This window comes from Meriones unguiculatus, chromosome 1 (genome assembly GCF_030254825.1).
Source record: "Meriones unguiculatus strain TT.TT164.6M chromosome 1, Bangor_MerUng_6.1, whole genome shotgun sequence".
Taxonomy (NCBI): Eukaryota; Metazoa; Chordata; class Mammalia; order Rodentia; family Muridae; genus Meriones; species Meriones unguiculatus.
Window position 1 is genome coordinate 190,969,581 of NC_083349.1, and position 16,390 is coordinate 190,985,970.

General features: G+C 36.7%; 1 protein-coding gene across 3 annotated transcripts in view; it reads right to left on the reverse strand.

Annotated features, from left to right (window-relative positions):
- Scaper (S-phase cyclin A associated protein in the ER) overlaps positions 1-16,390 on the reverse strand; it is a 334,907-nt gene that overhangs the window by 182,929 nt on the left and 135,588 nt on the right. For all 3 annotated transcript variants that reach the window (XM_060374235.1, XM_060374232.1, XM_060374222.1), the window contains one exon: positions 13,700-13,765. In XM_060374235.1, the coding sequence (XP_060230218.1) occupies positions 13,700-13,765 (66 nt within the window). The remainder of the gene's footprint in view (positions 1-13,699; positions 13,766-16,390) is intronic.

Consider the following 16,390-nt stretch of genomic DNA (forward strand, 5'->3'; position numbering starts at 1 on the left):
GTAGGCTGTTGTTTTGTTCTGTTGACAGTGTCCTTTGCTTTACAGATTTTTTTCAGCTTCATGAGGTCCTGTTTATTGATTGTTGATCTTAGAGCCTGAGCTGTTGGTGTCCTGTTCAGGAAGTTGTCTCCTGTGCCAATGAGTTTGAAACTCTTGCCCACTTTTTCTTCCAACAGATTTAGTGTGTCTGGTTTTATGTTGAGGTCTTTGATCTACTTGGATTTTAATTTTGTGCAGGGTGATAGATATGGGTCTATCTGCATTTTTCCAGTTCGACCAGCACCATTTGCTGATGATCTTTTTTCATTGCATGGTTTTGGTTTCTCTGTCAAAAATCAAGTGCCCGTAGGTGTTTGAGTTTATTTCTGGGTCCTCAATTCGATTCCATTGATCCACCAGTCTGTTTCTATGCCAGCACAATGCAGTTTTTAATACTGTTGCTCTATGGTACAGAGTGAGACCTGGGATGGAGATACCTCCAGAAGATCTTTAATTGTATAGGATTGTTTTAGCTATTCTGGGTTTTTTGTTTTTCCATATGAGGTTGAGAATCGTTCTTTCTATCAGTCTGTAAATGATTGTGTTGGTATTTTGATGGGAACTGCATTGAATCTGTAGACTGCTTTTGGCAGGATGGCCATTTTTACTTTTACTTTGTTAATCCTACCGATCCATGAGCATGGGAGATCTTTCCATCTTCTGATATCTTCTTCAATTTCTTTCTTAAGGGACTTGAAGTTTTTTTCATACAAGTCTTTCACTTGCTTGGACAGAGTTACACCAAGATATTTTATGGTTTTTTTTTTTTTTTTTTTTTTTTTTTTTTGTGGCTATTGTGAAGGATGTTGTTGCCCTATTCATGTTCTCAGCCCGTTTGTGTTTTATATTCAGAAGGGCTACTGTCCCCCCCCCCTTTTTTTGAGTTAATTTTGTATCTAGACACTTTGCCGAAGGTGTTTATCAACTGTAGGAGTTCCCAGGTAGAATTTTTGGGGTCACTCATGTACACTATATCATCTTCTAATACTGATACTTTCACTTCTTCATTTCTGATTTGCATCCCCTCAATCTCCTTTAGTTGTCTTATTACTCTAGCTAGGACTTCAAGTACTATGTTGAAGAGCTATAGAGAGAGGGGGCAGCCTTGCCTTGTCCCTGATTTCAGTGGGATTGTTTTAAGTTCCTCTCCATTTAGTTTGATGTTGGCTATAGGCTTGCTGTATATTGCCTTTACTATGTTCAGGTATATACCTTGTAACCGTGATCTAAGACTTTAAACATGAACAGGTGTTAGATTTTATCAAATGCTTTTTCAGCATTTAAGGAGATGATCATTTTTTTCTTCTTTCAGTTTGTCTATATAGTGGATTACATTGATGGATTTCTGTATATCGAACCACCCCTGCATGCCTGGGGTGAAGCTTACTTGGTCATAGTGAATCATATCTTTGATTCAGTTTGTATGTTACTGAGTATTTCTGCATCAATGTTCATAGTAAAATTGGTCTGAAATTCTCTTTCTTTGTTGGGTCTTTGTGCAGCTAGGGTATTTAGGTGAGGGTAGCCTCAGAAAATGATTATGGTCATGTTCCTTCTGTTTCTATTTTGCAGAATAATTTGAAGAGTACTGGTATTCTCTCTTCTTTGATGGTCTGGTAGAATTCTGTGCTGGCCTTGGGTTTTGTTTTTTTTTTTTTTTTTGATGGGAGACTTTTGATGACTGCTTCTATTTCCTTGGGGGATACAGGACTATTTATTTACCTGATCTTGATTCAACTTTTTTAAGTGGAATCTATCAAGAAAATTGTCCATTTCATTCAGATTTTCAAATTTTGTAGCATATAGGCTTTTGAAGAAAGAACTAATGAGTCTTTGGATTTCCTCAGTGTCTGTCGTTATATTCCCATTTTCACTTCTTATTTTGTTGATTTGGATAGTGGCTCTCTGCCTGTTAGTTAGTTTGGATAGTGGTTTGTCTAACTTGTTGATTTTCTCAAAGCAGCTCTTGGTTTTGTTGATTCTTTTAATTGTTTTGTTTCTAATTTATTGATTTCAGCTCTGAGTTTAATTAGTTCCATCTGTTACTTCTCTTGGGTGTGTCTGCTTCTGTTTTTCTAGGGCTTCCAGATGTGCCATTAAGTTGCTTGTATGAGATGTCTTCAATTTCTTTATGATGGCATTTAGTGCTATGAACTTTCCTCCTTAGCACTGTTTTCATTGTATTGTGTAAAAATTTAGGTATGTTGTGCCTTCATTTTCATTGAATTCTAGGAAGTCTTTAATTTTTTTATTTCTTCCTTGACCCAGCTGTCTTTGAGTAGAGAGTTGTTCAGTTTCCATGTGTGCGCATTGCTATTTCTGTTGTTGCTGAGGTCCAGCTTAATCCATGGTGGTTTGATAGGATACAAGGGATTATTTAAATCTTCTTGTATCTCTTGAGGCTTGCTTTGTGATCGACTATATGGTCTATTTTGGAGATGGTTCCATGAAGTGCTGAGAAAAAGGTATATTCTTTTGTGTTTGGGTGAAAAGTTCTGTAGATTTCTGTTAGGTCCATTTGATTCATGACATCTGTTAGTATCATTGTTTCTTTGTTTAATTTCTGTTTTGTTGACCTGTCCTTTGGTGAGAATGGGGTGTTGAATGTTTATGTGTGGGGATCTATGTGTGGTTTAAGCTATATTAATGTTTCTTTTACAAATGTGTGTGCCCATGTATTTGGGGCAGATGTTCAGATGTTCAGAATCAAGATGTCTTCTTGGTGGAATTTTCCTTTGATGAATATGAAGTGTCCTCCCTCATCTCTTTTAATTTTGGTTAAAAGTCTATTAGATATCAGAATAGCTACTCCTGCTTGTTTCTTGGGTCCGTTTGTTTGGAATGCCTTCTTCTAGCCCTTTACTCTCAGATAACGTCTATCTTTGTGGCTGAGGTGTATTTCTTGTATGCAGCAGAATGTTAGGTCCTCTTTACATATCCATTCTATTAGTCTGTGTCTTTTTATTGGAGAATTGAGTCCATTGATGTTGAAAGAGATTAATGACCAGTAACTGATAGTTCCTTTTATTTTGATGTCAGTTGTGGTAGTGTGTTTGTGTGCTTGTCTACTTTAGTTTTGTTGTAGTGAAGTTATTTATCTCCTGTGTTTTACTGGGTATAGTTAGCCTTCTTGGGGTGTATTTTTAATTCTAGTATCTTCTGTGGGGCTGAATTTGTGGATAAGTACTGTTTTATTTTTATTTTATTTTTTTTGTCGTGCAGTATCTTGTTTTCTCTATGTATGATAATTGAAGGTTTTGCTGGTATAGTAATCTGTGTTCTCTTACAGTCTGCATGACATCTGTCCATGCCCTCTGGCTTTATAATCTCTGTTGAGAAGCCAGGTGTGATTCTGATGAGTTTGCCATTATATATTACGGCCTTTTTAATTTGCAGCTTTTAGTACTTTCTCTTTGTTCTGTACATTTAATGTTTTGATTATTATGTGGAAGGAGGATTTTCTTTTCTGGTCTAATCTATTAGGTGTTCTGTAGGCCTCTCATATGGTTATAGGCATCTCTTTCTTAAATTAGGAAATTTTTCTTCTAATTTGTTGAAAATATTTTCTGAGTATTGAAAATGGGAATCTTCTTTTTCCTCTATTTATATTATTCTTAGGTTTTGTCTTTTCATGGTGTCCTGATTTCTTAAATGTTTTATGTCAGGAATTTTTCAGATTTAACATTTTCTTTGATAGATGCATCAGTTTCTTCCATTTTATCTTGAACACCTGAGATTCTTTCTTCTATCTCTTGTATTCTGTTGGAGATACTTACCTCTGTGGTTCCCGTTTTCTTCCCTAAATTTCTCCCTCTCCAGGATTTCTTCTGTTTGTGTTTTTTTTTAATGTTTCCTTTTTGAGATCTTGAACTGTTTTGTTGATTTCCTTCACCTGTTTGAACTTTCTTTCAGTGATTCAATTATTTCTTCTCTAAAGGCCATAATCTGTTTGACTGCATCTTCCTGTATTTCTTTACGGATTTTATTCATTTTCTTTCTTATCACCTTCATAAGCATAGATTCAAGGTTATTTTCTTGAGTTTCACTTGTGCTAGGGTATCTAGGGCTGCTTGCCCTTGGATATCTGGGTTCTGGAGAGAACATATTACTTTGGATTTTGTTGATTATGTTTTTATTCCTGCCTTTATCCATCCGTTTGTTTCAGGTATTGGCTGGTAGTTTCTGGTGCCTGCTGGAGTCGGGGAGTGGGGAAAGCAGGGGTGGTGCTAGAAATCCCGTGGGCAGGAAGCTGGATGTTCCCACTAGAGCCCTCCTCAGATTGGTGGGTATGGTCTCCAACTGGTGGGTGGTGCTCAGGGAATTGCTGAGGCTCTCCTCAGGTGTATGATCCTCTGGGTTAACTGGACTACTCAGAGGTCCAGGGGTTTGCCTCTCTCTAGGGAAGTCCCTGAAACAGCTACCCTGCCACTGGCTTTTTTGCACTGAAGTTAATGAGCTGCAGCTACTCAGATACTGTGTTTGATGGGTGCAGCCATCTTGAAGAACAAGTGGGCCCAGAGCTTTGGTCGGTCTCCTTAGAAAGACAGGTTGAGCAACTTCCCTAGGGTCCTCCTTCTTGCTTAGCTTCTTTAGCTGTACAGATTTTAGTATGTTTATCATATAGTATATGTCTAATATCCACATATGAGTGAGTATATACCATGTGTGTCTTTCTGCTTCTGGGATACCTCACTCAGGATGATCTCTTTTAGATCCCACCATTTGCCTGCAAATTTCATGATTTCCTTGTTTTTAATTGCTGATTTTAATTCCATTGTGTAAATGTACCACAGTTTCTGTATCCATTCTTCAGTTGAGGGACATCTCGGTTGTTTCCAGATTCTGGCTATTAAAAATAAAGCTGCTGCGAACACTGTTGAGCAAATGTCCTTATTGTATATTTGAGCACATTTTGGATATATGCTTAGGAATGGTATAGCCGAATCTTGAGGCACCAGTGTTCCTAATTTTCTAAAAAATGCCATATTGATTTCCAAAGTGGTTGTATATGTTTACATTCCCACCAGCAATGGAGGAGGATTCCCCTTTCTCCACATCCTCTCCAGCATGTGTTGTCACTTGAGTTTTTGATCTTAGCCATTCTGGTGGGTTTAAGGTAAAATCTCAGGGTCGTTTTGATTTGCATTTCCCTGATGACTAAGGACACCAGGGAAATTGCTCAATCCTCATTCAGAAAGGTAAATGGGATAGATATCAGTGCCGATAACACTGTGACATGGCTGTGGTTGCCTCACTTAATGGTGATGATTTTCTTTGGAAAGAAGAAAAATAAAACTAGAGGAAGAAAGTATTGCTTTTATTTATAAGCAGGAATAACTCTAAAAGAAATTCTTTACTTGTGCTATTTAGTTACCAAGTTCATAGAACAAAGGAAGAAAAATATCTGACTCATTCCCTTTCTTTTTTGGTTTTATTATCTTTCAGAAGTAATAAATTAACTTTTAAATGTTATTAAGTCATAGATTTCACTTGTTTCCTGTGTTTTAATCAATCAGTGCAATTAATTATCTTTCGTGAAATTCTAATTGCCATGAGAATGAGACCCTTCAAGTTCATGCCTGAGTTCTTTAATAGCACAACAGTGGTCTTTAACAGTCTTCACAAGCTGTGTGACAATATAGTCAGATATGGAATCTCCCAATTATAAATACCCGTATGTTTGAAGGTATGAACAGACTTGCAAAAATATACAAGTTGCATGTTTTAAAAAGATAAAACAGCTTGCAAATTCAATCAGTTGTTAGCGATTTCTATTATATTTTACCAACCTCCTTTTTTCAAGGCTGAGAACTCCATTTCTCTGGGTCACATATGTTAAAGAATTCTAGTCTCAAAGATGGAAATCATGTTTGATACTCTTAGTTTGGCCAAGATCCCATGGTTGGGGATGTCATAAGCTTAAGGAGAGAACTTACTATTACTGCGAAATGCACATAGCATTAAAACTGCCTCCTAAGTATTTATCTTTGCACCCATAGATTAGTCTATCACTTAACACTCATCAGAGAAGCTTCCTCTTGTAATAGATGGCAGTTACAACAGAAACCCACAAATTGTCAACATGAAGAGACTAGAGACTTCAGGGTAATCAGCTCTATATGGGACAATTAGATTACAATTCCTCACAGTCTGTTCCCCACAGGGCAACCAGCAGGAACAACAGTCGCAGACTTTTAAAGTAACTTCAATCTTTACATCAAAACTAAAGAACAAAATTCTTTTCCCAACCCAAGGCTCAGGGATAATCCTGGAAGATGGGGTAGATTTTAAGAGTCAAAGGGAGGGGCCAACAACAGCAAATATGACTTCCAGGTACAACAGGGCTGTCGCACACAAGAACTCATAGCAGCTCACAGTTCCAGACGGTTAATAAATTGACCATTATGGCAGGCAGGCAAACATGGCATTTGCATGTGATCCACATACATGGGCCAGGGAGAGAGCTAATTGAATGGTGTAGGCTTTTGAAACCTCAAACCCACCCCTGGGGATCCACCTTCTTCAAGAAGGCCATACCTCCTAATCCTTCTCAAACACTTCTACCTCCTAATCCTTCTCACATTCTTCCAACACCCAAGGACCAAGTAGTCAAACATTTGAGCCTATTGTAGCCATTGTCATTCAAGCCCCTACAGAGAGGGTACTGAAGTTCTATTCCTAATTGAGGAGCAGCTGGTAACTGATGTCTGCTGGGAGAGGGAGTCAGTTTCCTCAAGGGATGTGGCTCCATGCTCCAGCAGATGGCCCTTCACAAGCGCATATACTGCCAGTACTGAATGGACTCAGTAGGCTAAAAAAAAGTAGCACAAAAAGTTAAGAGGGAAAAATGGTGGGAGGGGATGGGGAGGTATTGAAAAGGAATGAAAGGGTGGTGGATTTGATCAGAACACAACATTCATGTATGAAGTTCTCAAACAATAAAAATGTGAATATTCATTCAATTACCCCCCGTTCCAGTTCAAAATAGGTAAAGAAATGAAGACAATTGCTGGCTTATAAATAAGAAATGTTGGGAAGAACAAGGATTTGAGCTTCCATCATCTCCTTTATCTCATACATAGACACAACAGCCTCAGAGGAGCAGTATTACTAAAATTATCACAGGTACAAAAATTAATCTTTGGTAAATATATTTACTCATTGTCCAATCTTTAAATATCAATACTACAAATTATAATATATATTATTAATTATAGCCATTTTATACATATTATCTTCCTTCTGGGAACTGGTTAATTTTACTTCTAAAAAATGCTAAGAATGCTCATTCTTATCCTTATTTGATGTTATCTTTTTTTATTTTATTAATTACACTTTATTCATTTTGTATCCCCCCCATAAGCCCCTCCCTCCTCTCCTCCTGATCCCACCCTCCCTCCCTATTTTATGTTATCTTGATTACCTAAAGTTTATTAGCTTTCAGTTTTTACTCCAAATATTAAATTGTAAATAATTATAAAAATATATTATAAAATATTATAAATAATTATAAAAAATTTTACATTTGCAGAAATACTGAGCAAAAATTATCCAGTAGTTGTTAAGATCGAAGGAAAAAAATGTGTACATTGCCTACAGGTCTAAAACTGAAAGCTATGCAAAAGCAAGAATTGAAAGCATTGTGTTCCTTTAATTTTGAAATGAAGACTGAAAATATTTTAAAGTATGCTTCTGTCACTCTTGCTGGTTGCCCTATGAGGAATGACTATTAGGAAGAGTAAAAGCTGTAAGACTACTGGGTTACAGAGCAATCCAGAGGACAAAGGAAAACAGGGTAAGCTCCACTCCAGCTTCTAGAGCCTTGGGTTCTAACTCCATGCAGAAAAGGAAGACTGGTACCAGCAAAAGGCTTCTGAATGCAAAAACCAAAACTTAATTCAAAATTAAATGAATATGAGCTGTTTCTGCCAGTGCTTACCCACTTAGCAGCATGTAACTTCACTGCAGCCTTGGTTCTGAGCATACAATATTCAAACGTGCACTGTACATGTTGTCACGCCACATTAAACCAACGAAAAAATTACATGAAAAACCTTGGCACAGATTCAGGACTACTGTATGTTGTGAACTGCAGTGTTTTTATACATATAAAGTTTTTTGCTTTCATACAAATATAATGTTTTAATTATGAAAAATTCACAATTGTGTAGATGTCATTTCTCAGCACTGAAGTATCAAATTAAAGCATATTTGCAGTTTACTGAGCTTAAATGTTTGGTTTTCTTTTTTTTAATTTAATTTTTTTGTTATTAGTTAAATTTTATTAACTCTGTATCCCAGGTGTATCCGCTCCCTCATTCCCTCCCAATCCCACCCTCCCTCCCTCATCTCCTCCCTGCCCCTTTCCAAGTCCACTGATTGGGGAGGACCTCCTCCCCTTTCATCTGACCCTGTTTTATCAGGTATCTCCAGAGTCCTCTTCTGTGGCCTAGCAGGGCTGCTCCTCCCTTGGGGAGTGGGGAGGTCAAAGAGCCAGCCATTGAGTTCCTGTCAGAAATAGTCCCTGTTCCCCTTACTATGGGAAACCAATTGGTTACTGAGCTTACATTTCTTTAATGGACACAGGCCCAAGTCTGTTCTGCATTTTCTTGTATAAATTGGCAGATTGTGCCTTTTGAGGAATAACCTCTTTCATCTAAGCAATCAAACTAGAGGATAACAGTTACTGCTTTTATTGACATATTATCCTTTTAATGACCTTGGGCTCTACAGTGTTGTCTTATTTGATTTGTTGACATTAGTTATGCTGTATCCTATCTTTCAGTTTTTGTTAGCCTAGTTTGTCAATTTTATCTTTATATATTATTGTATACTAGTTGTACAAAGGGGTTTCACTGTGACATTTCCAAGCATGGGCATGATAAACTTTATGATCATATTCACTCCCCGTGTTACCTTTCTTGTCCCCCTACTTGTTCATCATTCTCTTCCCAATTCCTAAAGATACACCATATCCTTTACCTTTCCTCACCACCACACTGGATTCCAAACAAGAAACATTGGAGGGCTGGCGAGATGGCTCAGAGGTTAAGAGCACTGTCTGCTCTCCCAGAGGTCCTGAGTTCAGTTCCCAGCAACCACATGGTGGCTCATAACCATCTATTACAAGATCTGGTGCTCTCTTCTGGTGTGCAAGTGTGCATAACATTTTGTACATAATAAAATAAATAAATCTTAAAAAAAAAGAAACATTGGTATCCTTGTAGTATTGGCTTATTTTACTTAAAACAAAGAGCTTTAGTTTCATTAATTTTACCACAGCATCATTATTTAATATTTCATGGTTGAGTAAAACTCTACTGTTTCTATCACCTTTGATGATGAGACAGAAGCTAAGCCGATTCCACAGCATGGCTAAGACAAACTGTGCCATAACAACCGAGTATGGAGCAATCCTCCACAGAAGGCTGGCTGTGGTTGTTCCAACCACATACCCCAGAACTGGTAAAAAGAATCATGTCAGAGGTCTATCTTTAGTTCTTGGAGAAGCCTTCATAATGATTTTCATATTGGCTAGACTAATCCCATTGGTGGTAATTAAGAGTTTCTTTTTCCTACCTCCTCATGCTATCATTTTCCTGGTGACAGCCATTCTAACAGGAAAGGAGAGAATCTCAGTATAATTTTAATGTGGATAAAGATACCATAAAGTGTCCTATATATTTATTGGTCAGGTGTACTTTCCATGTTGAAAAGTATCTGCTCAGTTCTACTGCCTGGGTTTGTTGACTGGTCTTCCAGAAATGAATTTCTTGTATTTTGTAAGCTACCTTTACTTTGTTTCTTTTGCTATGCAAAACATTTTTTTTCTGCTTTCACCTCTTTTATTCAACAAATAGTCTAGCCAGAACAATTAGTCAAGGAAAAAAAAAAAAGAATAACAAAGAACTCACAAATTATTAAGAACTACCCAAAATAAAATGGTCTCTATTTACAGATGGCATGATTCATAATCTCGTATTTAGAAAATACAGAGATTCCATAAAAATAAAAAATACAAAAAAAAAATATAGCTCGACAATTGTTTAGACAGATTTGCAGCACAGGAAAAATTCTCATGTTGTATGCTAGTGACACAAAGTCCAGCATACTTTCATTGACAGCCAGGTTGAGCGATTTGCCATAGGGTATCAATTTGCTCCTGCAAGAGGTCAATCCTCTGATTGACCACCATCAAGCTTCCTTTTAGTTGAGCATTAATTCCTTTATGTACAACTAAGGCATGAGCTACATTGGCTAAATGATTATTCAGGGTCTGAGCAGTCTGCCTAGTATGACTCATGGCTAATGCCCTGGTGGTAGCTCCAACAGCCGCCAATGAGATGGTAGTAACAATGGTGGCTGTAGTTCCAAGATCCCTTTTCTGTCTGAAGAGAGTCATAGCGTGAGGAGCATCAATGGGCACAGGCACCCAGTGAGGCATGCAAGTAACCGGGATTGTTCAAGGTTCCTGAATAAACTGCATTGAAGAAAAAAAAAAAAAAAGAACAAAAAAAAAGAGAAGGAAAAATAAATAAATAGAAAAAAGAAATACATAAAATGTATGTAACATTAAGGGATTAAGATGATCTCTGAGAATCAAGATTCTAGGATTATGAAATGTTATATAGTAAATAAATGTAGAAAATCTGAAAAAAAAATACAAAAAAAAAAAAACCAAACCATCCTTACCCTTATCTGAGCTAACAAATAAAGCTGGCTAGCCCAGTTGCAAAACATACGATCAACACACGAAAAACATATATATATATATATATATATATATATATGAACAATCTGAAAAATAAACATTTCCACTTAAAATAATCTCAAAAAGAAAGACTTTGTTTTTAAGTTTCATACAATCTCATTTGTCAATTCTTGATCTCATTACCTAAGACAGTGAAATTCTATTTAGACAGTCATTGCCTATACCTATTACCTAGAAGCGTTCTCTAATGTTTTCTTCTAGTACTTTCAAATTTCTATCATTTTGTTTTCTGGTCCCTTCCATACAGTTTAAATTGATTTTTGTATTGTGTGAGGGAAAGGAATCTAGATCTAATGTTTTTACATTTCAATAGCCTGTTTTCCTACCACCCTGACTTAAACAGCTTTTCTTGCCTATGTCCTTTTTGGGTTCCTTAGTGAAAAATAAATAGAATTTCAGGCTTACTTTTAGATCAACTACACTATTCATCAGTCTACATGCCTGTTTTTATTTCAGTACCATGCTGGTTTTGTGAAGTCAGGTGTTGTGATATATTCAACAGAGATTATAGTTCAGGATTTATTTGGCTATTCAAGGTCTTCTTTCCATATGAAATTCAGGTGTATATTCTACTTCTGTGGCATTTTGATTATGATTGCATTAAATCTATATATTGGTTTAGTATTGCCATTGTAACAACAGTCTGTCAAACCATGAACATGAGAGGTCTCTGCATGTTCTGGTGTCTTCTTCAATTTCTTTTTTCAGTGTCATACAGTTTCCTCTTTATATCTGGCTAAGTTTATTCCTAGGTGTTTAATTTTTTTAAGATGATTGTAGGAATTAGCTGTTGATATATAGAAAAAGCATCCAATCTCTAAGCTGATTTGTGTCCTGTCACTCTCTTTGAAGCATTTAGGATACCCAAGAACCTTCTGGTAGAGGTTTAGGGCTTCAATTATAGGATTCTATCATTTGCAAACTAGGAAATTTGACTTCTTTTCCTATTTGTATCTCTCTGATTTCTTTTTTTGCTTTTATTTTTGTGGCTATGATTTCCTCTTTCTCTCCTCCTCCCTCCCCACACCTCTTCAAAAAGAGAAGTGATGGTGGATGTTGACTTTAGAGAAAATGCTTTGCATTTTTTTCTCCCCATTCAATAAAACTACAGATCTGCCACATAGAACCTTATTGTATTGAAGTATTACCCTATTACTTGTTTCTTGAAATCCTTATCAAGGCAGAAAGTTGGATTTTGTCAGAGGCTTTTTCTCCATCTTTTAACATGCTTATTGACTATTATCCATTATGTTTATAAATGATATTAAGTTTATCATGCTACATATGTTGAACCATCCTTAAATTACTGTTATGAATTCAACTTGATTATGATTTATGATTCTTTTAAACGTGTAATAAATTTAGCATACATGTTACATTTTAGAGAATTTTTACATTGATGTTATCAATATTTTTATTTTCATGTTGGTATCCAAGGCATTACTGGCTTCATAGAATGAGTCTGGAATTGTTCCTTTTTATTTCGTGGAATGGTCTAAGAAGTAATGCTGCCAGTTCTTCTTTAAAGATACTGTAGGACTCAGCAGCTAACCCATATAGGCCTCAGCTTTTTTGTTTGGAAAATAACAATATTACAATTTCAATAATTTTGCTCCGCAGACTTCAGGACATCTGTGTTTTAAAACAGAAAATCTGCTTGGCAATGAGGTAAGTATTGTGTTCTCAGTACCGGTCCCTCATCTCTTTGGCCTGCGGCCAAGGCCACTTTTGTCGCTATACCTCCTGAAGATCTCTTTTCTTGTTCTGCTCACCAAAATTTCTGGTTTCAATTTGTCTTCAAGTAAGATTGTTACTTCACAGCTAAATTACAATGGACATTTTTGAGGCTCTTAGTTTGTTTCTTTTGTCTGTGTCTACCTTCTGCACCTGGGCTTGCTGTATGCACTGGAACCATCTCTCTTTCCCTCAGTTTCTGTTCCTGAAATCTTTGGTTTTTAAAATATGCTTGTGACTGTTTGCTATGGAAACTGCCTTTACACTATCAACCACATCCAAACAGCTTTCCTGCTGTTTTCAGCCTATTCCACAGAAACACTAACATCGGTGATTCGTACTCGACCAGGCCACCATCTTCTGCCATCTAAGTCACTAATACACTTCTGGCGTTCAGAGTACACTGTTCTCCCTATCACTCTCCAGGTATCAGAACATCAAACAGTAAGAGTGGATGCAACAGAGGCCCTTGGACCCACTAAACAGATGAGACAGAGCCTGGAGACAGAACACATACTTTCCAAAGTACGGGTTTATGGATACCTCCCTCCTTCCCCTAAGAATCTATTTCAATTCCCACTGAAAATTACACTTCTTCCAATTTCAATCATTTATTTTCTTCTGTTCAAGTTCACTCTTCTTTTATAGTATTTGAAGGTGGGAGTGCAGATAACTCATTTTAGGCCTTCTTTTCTCACATGTACAACTAATGCTATTAATTTCCTTGTAGGCATTTTCACTGCATCTCACAGATTCTGTTTGTATTATTTAAGTTTCTGTTTATTTCAAAAGATTTAAGATTTTCTTCTCAGACTTTGTATCTGAGCCATGTGTTACTTAATCTTGTTTTATCCGCAAGTATTTGTGAATTTTCCAATTACCTTTCTGTTACTGTTTCTGGGGCACTTTCATTATAATTAGAGAGCAGATACTGCAACATTTCTGCTCTTTTTAACTTATGTTTTTCTTTCATATTCTAATTAAAATGTTCTCAAACTTCTGCTTGAGGCCATTCCTTAATTGTTTTTATTAACAAGACTAAGGACCCAAAAGGGAATCCCAATTTCCCGAGTAACTGTATGATAATTCAGACACCGTTATTTTAAAAGCAGAAACAAAGGAGAAATATAACTAAAATGTGGGTAAAATACTCACTTTGCTTTATAAGGTGAATCGGAGCCAGAACTTTTGTTTTCTACTAAACTTTCATATTCTTTAGCCCTAAAGAGAAAAAAAAATATTAGCTTTTTTTTTTATAGCCAGTTATTTAATGATCCAAAACTTTAGCTCAGGTTTTCTTTTCATAGTACAGAATCACACTGTTACTGTGACAACCTGTCTCACCTCTAAAATCCCTTTCTTAGATTACATAAATGCCACCCTCAGAGACTGAAGCACACACTCCATCATCGGATACAGATCTCACCCAGTAAGAGCACTGATGACTTTATAGCCTTGACTGAGTTAAGAACTGTGGTGATTAAATTTGAAGGCTGTATGATTCCAACAAAGTAACTGAGGCAGCTACCTTTCTATGTATCACAAGAAATGTGTAGTATAAACTTAAGTACAAGGTAAATAATTTTCATTTAAGTTGACTATAGAAATGAGCTGAGCTGACCCTCAAAGGTCTGTCCTGTTGTTTATACTGACTACACATTAAGGCCCATTTAAATCCATGCTGCCTCTTCTTTGCCACTATCTATGTTTTAGCTAGTCTAGAGCAGGAGGTGACAGCCATCATGAGGAAAGTCTCACTAAAGCAATGGATTAATATTGAGTTAATATACACATTTCTTCTTTCTTTTTTTGAAAACAAAAGAGAAACCTTCAATGTTAAGTATGGGCTAGAGCAATTGTGTGAGCTACAAAGGGTTAAGGACCTGAATTTCAGGTCCTTAATCCCAAGAAAAGCCAGGTATAAAAGCACAAATTAATAACCCAGTGCTCCTTCAGCAAGATGGAAGGTTCAGGCAGAAGTCCAACATACCAGCGGACCAGCTAGCCAGATGCACAGTGGTGAACAAGAGACCCAGTCTCTAGCAAGTCCAACATACCAGCAGACCAGCTAGCCAGACGCACAGTGGTGAACAAGAGACCCAGTCTCTAGCAAGGTGGAAGGTAAGGACCAACACATGAGATTGCCCTTTGGCCTCCAAAGACCCACACTCACAAACACAAACTCTCTTCTCTCTAAGATTAAAAGCTGGTATCACTTCATCTTTATCTTGTAACATTTTTGCCATGAAGTCTGTTACGTTCCCTATATTACTCTCTTTACGGAATTGTTTGTTGAAAATATGTATGTCATTTTATCTTAAATATAGTCACATGTCTCTATCTGAAGTGACCCTCTGGAAGATATGACGCATTTTCATATCCTTTCTGAAAACGTGCTTTTCCTGGGAGCTTAATGTACTTACACGCCGCGTAGTTCCAGGACGGAAAGGCTCTCTTCTACCGTTTGCCACCGTTTTCTGTGTCCTCTCACCTTTGCCTCTTAAGGGCTCCATCATTGCTTTTTAGAATGCTAAATCACTATTCTCTGTCCCTCACCTCTCATGAGTACGGCTGTGTGGTATGTGTATGTATATGCGTTTACACGTGGGGAAACATATGTGCGCCATTATGAATAAAAACCTCTGAAACTGTTTCTAAATTGTTGTCATGAGGAATGTCACTAATGAGTAACTGACTAACTCATACAGAATATCTTTCCAAATTATTTTCTAAAAATGTTTTACAAAATATTTTGTGTTTCATAGAATCCATGGATGCCACTGATATTGTGAACCATCTGTGCAAATGACACACAGTGTGCTCACTGACAGAGTTTTAGTCTATTGTACACAATTGTCTTTAAAATCAAACATAAAAACCAGACAGTAAAAATCAAGATATACTAACATTGAATTTTGTAATTATCTAAATAGTTGCCTTTACAATGTTGGGTTGTGTGTTTGCTTTTGTTTCTACAAAGATTCAAACTACTGTATAGTTCATTTCTATATTTAATTTTTTTTAATTCAAATTTTTCATACAGTATATTTTGATCATATTTTTCTCTCCCCCTCCTACTCCTCCAAAAGCCTCTCTTCTTACCTACTAGCCTTCAACTCAAATGCCTATTAAGGGATGACTGACCAAAGGTTTTGATATTATCTATATGATCCAACTATCTTAGAAAAAAAAGTACTCAGTAAGAGGCAGCAGCAAGAGATCATGATTTTGAATATAAAAATTTATAGAACAAAAAAAAAGCAGTCTATAATTACAGAAAGCATGTAAGGGATTGCCAAGGGCCAATGTAGTAGGTTAATAATTGAAAGGACATATAAGAGTCAGGTATGGTCCAGCACACCTATTTTCCTAGCACTCAGGAAAGCAGAGGCAGAAAAACTGCTATTCAGGGCCAGCTAGAGCCACACAGTGAGATACTGTATAATAATAATTAATAATAATAATAACAACAACAATAAAAGCATCTGTGAACAACTCAGTGTTGTACTGACTTGTCATGCATAAAACTTTGGGTTCAATATCCACTGGAAAAGTGATGGGCAAGAAAAAGGCAGAAGGAAAAAGAAAGAGAAGAAAAGAGGGGAGGGGAAAGGAAAAGGAAAAAAGGAAATAAAGAGGAAAAGAGGAAAGAAGAAAGGGTATAAAGGAAATGGAAGCAAAGAGAATGGAGGGGACAAGTATTGCAGGGCAATGCAGGTGGTCTACATTTTAAAAACTATTTATTATTTATTGTATATACTAGTATCTGCCTGCATGTGTGTATGTACGCCCTGCGTTTAAGGCTGGTGCTCAAGAATGCCAGACGACAGCGTCAGAGATCCCTGG